Source organism: Rhopalosiphum padi, chromosome 3 (assembly GCF_020882245.1).
Source record: "Rhopalosiphum padi isolate XX-2018 chromosome 3, ASM2088224v1, whole genome shotgun sequence".
NCBI classification, from domain to species: domain Eukaryota; kingdom Metazoa; phylum Arthropoda; class Insecta; order Hemiptera; family Aphididae; genus Rhopalosiphum; species Rhopalosiphum padi.
Window position 1 is genome coordinate 31945236 of NC_083599.1, and position 8455 is coordinate 31953690.

An 8455-nucleotide genomic window follows, 5' to 3' on the forward strand; every position below is an offset into this window, starting at 1 on the left:
TTTTTGACCCCCTAAAGTACCAACTAGATTAATTTTCCTTTTCAAAGAGGTGCATATTGGATATTTTTTAGCGGCCAAGTGGCCTCACGTCAAAATGGCGATGGCGATATGGTTTTACGGCGAAGCGGCGTCGGCAAAATGGAGACGACGACGTGTCCTAGATCGTATTTATTTTATCATCTTAAATTCAGAAAAGTTATACTAAAAAAGTAAAAATAAAATATTGTCATAACTAAATTGTTGAAGAAATTATAAGCAAAAAATAAATTTGGGAAAGTCGACCTCAAGTAGACTTTTAACAATAAATTCAAATCTGTTTTTAGATTTATTATCATACACTTCACTAGATGAATTGGTATATTTGGTAAACAACACATCTAAATTTCTATAGAACGAATCTTAATATTTATTACTAGGGCGGAGATTGATGCATTTTGTATTATTTTTTTTTTTTTGGAACTTTTTAGAGGATGCTCTCTTGGCCACAAATGTGTTTCATTAGCATGTGAATCTGAACAACTAAATTTTATTTTACATTTTTTTGCATTTTTTAGTGTTTATTACTTTTTAAGTCATTTTTTGACATTTTTAGATCATTTTCTCACATTTTTAGTCATTTTTACTGATTACACTAGTTCACTTCTGTCTAGTTTCTTGTCTATTGCCATTATGCCGATAACTTACTTAAAACTTTGAAATTACCATGGACTAAGATTAGTACCTATTCGATTTTATCTCACCGATTACAGACGCCGTTGTCGTGTTGTAGTGAATATTATTGTACCTACATTTTATTATTTTTTCGTAATATTTTCAAAATGTCAAAAATTAAAACGTCGGTTAATGCTCGTCTACGTCTACTATATTTGTAATTTTTTAATTTAATTTTTAAGGACATTTTGTGTCATTTTTATATCATATTTTGAGTAATTTGTAAGCTTTGATAAATGTATATAGAATGTTGTAGTAAAATAGAGTACAATTTAAAAAAAAATTATTTTTTATTAATTTAAAAACAAATATTTGCATTTTTTTTTTAGGTAATTTTTTAATGTTTTTAAGGTCATCAACTTCCAAGCCCTATTTATTACCTATATAAGTACCGCTAATAAGTAGTTATGAGTATAGAAAATTATTATTGTATAATAATTATTTATGTTAGGAATGGTGAATCTTATGAACTTTAGTGGGACTATTTTTACTGTTATCGATTTTAATAAGAAAACTTCTAACCTAAGAAGTCCTAAGAAATCGCACTGCATCTGTGTTTATGTCTTTGTTTTTCCAAGAAGTAATAATACTTAGGAAGATTAAGTCTCAAATGTATGCATTCCTTTTTTCCTTGTATGGTATATTTTTCCTATAATACAAATTTACAAACAATAGGTACAGACATTAATCAACAGCACATTATTTCAATAAAATATTGTGTACCTGAGCTTAATACATAATAAGTATAATCAATAATAATATATAGAAGTGAATATTAATACCTTAAATAATTACAGTAGACACTAGGCACATAATATTCTTAGCATAATAGCTATTAGAAACCAAGCAATGTCTTTCTATACTCAAATTGACTTCTCTGCCTATTATTCAATTTAATTCATTATTCTTATTTTATATTTTATAAATATAATATTATGAAAATATATCAAAAAATCTATTTCTTAATTTCTTCTACAGACCGGATTCCCGTGCAATTTCATTTTTTTATGGCGTGTTCTAAATTCTATAGAAACAAGCTACAAATCCAAATCAAGAGATGTAGATTAATTTAAAGAAAGTTTTATGTTGCACAAAATTGCACGTTAAGGGTTTTTTTTTATAAAAATATACTTTTGTATAAATATTTTTGTATTTTTGTATTATTTTTTAATTCAAAGAATTGGTATCTAGTATAGAAGATGACGCCCAATCTGTCAAAAAAGTAAAATCCGTTTTAAATACTACATCTATTATATCTGGTTTATCATTTATTCGATCACATTTGTCCCAGTTGTCAAATTCAATTACAAAACTTGAAAAACAAAATTCTACTTTAAATTATCAAATAGATTTACCTTGTTGAAACAGTAAGAGATGGACTAGGAACAATTGAGAATGAAAAGGGACAAAATAAATAGGTACTCTATGAAAAATTCAAATCAGTATTTGATAAAAAAAATCCCAAATATAACATTTTAAAACTATACAACGGTTCAATATATGGAAATGACGTAGACTTAAAAGAAGATCCTGCTATTATAAGCTGCTACAAACAATGCACGATAACAAGTGTCGACGTAAAACGTATGTTTTCACAGTTAAAACACATAATAAGAGGACGTTTCACCCGCATGTGTTGTCTCCGTCTTACACACGTACGACATAGTAAATTTTCGTTCACCAGTTTCAATAGTGTGCTTTTTGTTTTAATATTAGAGTGCATTGACCTATCATCAAACTTTTAGATAAGAACATTATCTGTGTTCTCTCGTTGGCTTTTCACGATATTTTAATGTTTAAGTGAATTATGATAATTTTAAAATATTTAATAATTTCATACTCATAACTCACCTTATAATAGCAGGATTTTCTTTTAAGTCTACATCATTTCCATTTATTGAAGTTGTATAGTTTTAAAATATTATATTTGGGATTTTTTAAAAAGTAGTATTAAAAGTAAAATTTGAAGTACTTATAATAAAAATTTTGTTTTAGCACGATTTTGCACATTTTAACATTTTAATTGCACGTTTTTAGCTGTTAGCTGCACAAAAATCCGGTCTTTAAGACTCATAATAAATAAATTTTAATTTTAAAATGTAAAAAATTGTGATAAATACTTTATACATTATATTTTAGCAATTTTAAATAAATTATATCCTGCTCTCTTGTGTATGTAATGCTTTACATGTACTACAATATTACTCCTGAGTTCTAATAATAATTTTACATTTACAATTTTGCGTTTAATGTTTTGCTATGCTCCTTTGACGTAGAACCTAAATAAAATCAGCAATGTTCTACTAATGACTAATACTAGTAATACTAATGTATCAAAACTAATCGAAATAATAAATCAGTAAAATATTATAATTGTTTATAGTTTTATTAAATAAATCATCTTTTGGTCACTTTAGTCTATAACTCATTTTTACAAGAATTTATTAAATTAATAATATAATTATATATGTCAAATAATAAAATGCTATACAATCTTCAACTGTAGTTGATTTTGTTCTACAATATCCATCAAATATAAGAACATTTTTTGGATTTTATTTATATAAGATTTTTAATAAGATAAACTAAACTTAATAATTTTGTAATACAAAAACCAGATATTTAGAAACAAATGTAAGTTTGCAAAGTTGACTTTTTTTTGGAAATTACTATTTTCTTTTTTTTATATTTTTAAAATTCGACAATAATTTACCTATACACATATATATATATATAAATTATAAATATATATATATATATAAATTATATAAATATATATATATATATATGTAACTTTAAAGTATGTATAAATTATTTAACCATTATTTAATAATTTTAATTACATTTTCAAATGATTCTAATTTATTAATTGTATACATATACATTTAAAAATACATTTTGCAAATTTGCTTAAAAATATAACAAATTTTTTAATATTTATAACAGTTTAACAAATACTAATAATGGTCTTGAATATTATTCATCTGCAATTACTGGATTTTTCATTTTACCAATACTTGATATTTCACTTTCGATGACATCTCCAACCTGAAAACACATAAAAAAAAATATTTTGATGGTTGTAATACTCATTGTAACTATGACATTATTTATGAAAAGTGCATACTTTTAAAAATTCTTTTGGTTCTCTAAATACACCAACTCCACTAGGTGTCCCAGTAAGAATAATGTCTCCTGGCAATAATGTGATCAAACTAAAAATGTTTTTTTACAAATATTAATCAGTGATAAATTTTGAATTAATAATATTATTTAAATTTTCTCAATTTTGATATTACTTTTTACTAATAAAATAATTGTAAATAATAATAATAGTTATTATTATTATTAATGTACATATTTTTTTTATGTATATTTTGAATCATAGGCGCAACTAGAGCTCTATTCCTGAGTAGGCTAAATTTATATCAATGACCCGTGAGGACTTTGCCTCTACACCACTAATATTGATTAATAAACAGTAATATAAAAAACTGGGTGGGTTAACCCAAGCCCCCCTCCTAGTTGCGCCTATGATTTTGATAATAATTTTTAAGATTTAGGTGTGTATTTTAGAAAATCAAGTTTTAGAATGACCAGTTTTAAAAAATCTGTATTTTAGAAAATGAAACTAAGAAAATTACCAACTATTGGTAAAGAATTACAATAAAATTCTATATTTGTGATTGGGAAGACTTGAAATGTCAAAATACCAATTTTTAATCTAATATTATGTTATACTATAATCATAATCAAGTTTTATTTTATTGTTGTTATAAATTATTATAGTAGATGCATAGTACAGTTGAATTATCTGTAATTAGTTTGTATCAAATAGAGAAGATGAGAGTTATCAAAAAATAGTTCATATTAGTCCAATGCCGTACATAATACGCTTGTACTTGCTTGGTGTTACAATTAAAATAAATAGTAGAGTATGAAAAAATTCCAAAAATGCAACAAGAAAATTTCTAATATTACTTATAATACAAATATGCAGTAAACAAAATAAATATATCTATAAGTTGTATATTCTAAAACAGTTTTTCTAAAACTTGACAGTCTAATATATGATTTTCTAAAACCATTATTTAAATCTCAATATTTAAAACATCTTAGATATATACATTGTATGATATTAATATTGTAACAAATTAGCAATATTGTTATTTAATTAATAATATAATTATATACCAAACTGCACAACATTTTTAATTAATTAACCAACTATAGCTTAATTTGACAACAATAAAATAATTAAACTTATTTAAGTTTAACTTGATAATTTATTTAATACTTGTATATTTATATTTAATCATTGACTGTACTAAAATCCAGTAATAAAGTAATACTTATATAGTTATATTCAAGTAATCACTTGAAGTATATCACACATAAATTCACATTTATCATTTTATTCTAATACACGAGTAGAAAGTAAAAGTAAACAATAATAAATAGATAATTTTATTTTGCTGTAATAATGTTAAGTTTTATTAGTAAATTGATTAATAAGTACTTATATGAAATTAAAATATAATACATATATATATAAAATGATCATATTATGTACTTACTTCGACAAAAATGAAACTAGTTTATCAACTCTGTGAATCAGTTCTTCAGTTGAACCACTTTGTTTCATGACACCGTTAATTGAACATTTTATCTGTAGTAAATGTGGATCAGGAATTTCATTTTTATGTACCAGAACTGATCCCAAAGGACAAAATGTATCCATACTTTTTGCTATGAAATAAATCCTCAATTTATTGTATGTATATAAATGTTAGCAAAATAATATTATACTACGATAATAATTTACCAATCAACCATTGTCCATTATTTCTAGTTTTCTGCCAATCTCTTGCTGATATATCTTGAGCGATAGTGTATCCAAATATATATTTGTATGCATCATCAACACATACATTTTTACATGTATTTCCAATGACTACAGCCATTTCAACTTCCCAATCTAACGCCTAGTATGGTTAATAATAGTTAACAATTAAAAATAACGATAATTAATGTAATAAAAATTGGAAAATTTGAGAACTAGTTATTTACTTTTGATTTTGATGAATGCTTTACGGCATCATTTGGGCCAATAATTGTGCTTGGGAATTTTGAAAAAAAGAATGGCTCTATGGGATATGGTTTATTTTGTTCATCACAGTGTCCTTTATAGTTCAACCCTACACATATAACCTTGAACATATTAAATACATCATTAATCAAATAATAATAAGTATGTAAGTTTAAATACAACAATTATTATTATGATTGTATAATAGTAATCTTACTTTATCTGGTTTAGTAATACATGGTAACAACTCAACCTGATTCAACTGCAAGACTTTCTTTTTTTCTTTAACTATCCTTCAATAAAACAACACAGTATATAATTAATGGATATCTGTTTGTACTAATTTGTTATTCTATACAAACTTTTCAATTCTTTCAATTGAGTATTCACTGTGTAAAAACGATACCATATCAACGGGAATAGTGGGATCTGCAGCATTCAAGCTCACTATTGATTCACTGCCATTCAGTTGGATACCCAAACCTCGATCACAACCATCTCTATATTGAACAAATCTCATTGCTTGGTGATTAGTGCAGCTAAAACTTCTAACATTGTTCTGTGTTGTAATTGAGTTTTTTAGAAATCGACATAAAACACGGCTAAAACTCATATTGATTATTGTGAATTAAAATATATGTATTGAGCAAAAACGCAATATAAAAATAAAAATAATAGCAGTAGCTGGTACTGAGTTAATCACAAGTGCTCAAAGAACTTAATTAGGTAATTGTTTTAACAATTTTCACATAAAAAATATCGATATTTTAATAATTTCTTTACTCGGCAGATTAATTATTTCGGTAATCGGTAATAATATTGTTTTCATTTATTATTATCTACATTATTATCTGGATGTACTCTGCTGTATAATAGTAGTGTACTTGTATAATATATTATATTGGTGTTATAGACTAGACTAGTGTCTACTACGTCTTCATCTGCTTATCACACTGCGATAGATAATAATATTATTGATATTAAATTTATGACCGATGTTTAACTAAGGCTCTATACATACATATCATATACATATCTAGTGCTCTAGCTTAACGACAATGAATAAAATATAAATATTAAATATTTAGTCGTGTGATACAGTCATACACAAAATATTATCATGTATATCATCTATTATCTATATTATCACTCTATTACTCTAGACTCATCGCAAGAAATCAAATTGTTGACGTTTGTGTCAAGACTAAGTAGAGCCCGAATTTGCATATATTTGCACACAAATCATTTTATTTGCTTAAACAATAGCTATACCTATACAGGGCACACATTTTAATCTGAATCTAATTAATCTTTATGCAAAGTTTGAATCAAGTGACAGCAAAGAAGATTTGAACGTCAATAGACAAAACAATTGATACCTACACAGGACATTGCATTACAACTATTTTCAATTATTTTACTATAAATTATTTAAAAAATTTTAAAAACTTTAAATTAAACTTGTTTTAAAAAAAATATTACTAAAATTAATAATTTACTTTGCATATTTAAATAATAACAAGTTCATAAATTCATATTTTGTATGTTATTAGACTATAGTGGGTAGAATTTCGGGCTCTAATTAATAGGTAATAAACTAGTAATTATAGTCTACAAACAGTAAGCATTATAAATATAAAATCATTTTTTTGTATACATATGTACTACATAAGTTAACTACAATATGAGTGACAATTGATGAATATTAGTAATCACATACCTACTAATTATCATGGCTAACTATCTACAGCTGTGATTGCATATATAAAGCCATAGACATAATATTATGTCTATGTATAAAGTTAAGAATATGCATAAGACATATACATTTTTTATAAATATAAGCATGTTTTAATTTAAAATAATTTCGATTATTTTTAACCATTAATTATTTATTCAAAATTGTAAATATTAAAAATCTATCCGGTCAATTCTCAGGAAATACTCTTCTTTATAAAATATATAATAGGTGCTTTTGCCCTAAACTGAACCAAAGAGTTGTAATCGTGGAAATACGGAGTATCTTTGTTCCTATATTATGTGGGTGATAGATAGAGAAAACAAATGCTGGTGTAGCGGCCCCTTAATTGAAGACTATATTTGAAATTCTCTAACTGATGGTATGTGTTTCCACATACCCATTAGGTACAATATACAATATGCAGTGTTATAATCTATAGAGTACAGCTAGTGTCTAGTGCAAGTATCTATCCTTATTATACAGATATACCTACTATTATTCTGACAACCAGTTGGTCATAATTAACTTATATACTTATATACTATAATTTAATATATTATACAGGGTTCGTATATGACCTATCTTATAATTCCATTCAAAAAATTATGAATAAGATTTATGTTGATAGTCATGTAATGTATTTGTAAACAGTAGAGCTATAAAAATGTTTTGGGTTCAGCATCAAGAATTATAAATAAAAATAATTACTACTAGTTAGACAGTTAGTGCTTAGTAGATGTTGTTTATCATCAGGTTAATTCTAAAATTAATTATTAAACACAAAATAAAGTATAAAATTCATTAACACATAGCAATTAAAATAAATAATTAACAATAACATTCAGTTTTGTAAAATTTTGAAATTCAAATCCTTAAAATTTATAAAAAACTTTAAATTAAATTTTCATGGTTTA

General features: G+C 24.9%; 1 protein-coding gene across 1 annotated transcript; it reads right to left on the minus strand.

Annotated features, from left to right (window-relative positions):
* Positions 1–3555: 3555 nt before the first annotated feature.
* On the minus strand, positions 3556–6689 carry LOC132927331 (fumarylacetoacetate hydrolase domain-containing protein 2-like). The gene is made up of 7 exons (XM_060991849.1): positions 6163–6689; positions 6018–6093; positions 5782–5922; positions 5537–5696; positions 5289–5460; positions 3839–3926; positions 3556–3759 (listed from the first exon to the last, which is right to left on the minus strand). Exons 1-7 carry the CDS (start codon positions 6411–6413, stop codon positions 3688–3690), a joined length of 960 nt encoding a protein of 319 aa, XP_060847832.1. The 5' UTR covers positions 6414–6689; the 3' UTR covers positions 3556–3687.
* Between the last annotated feature and the right edge of the window lie 1766 nt (positions 6690–8455).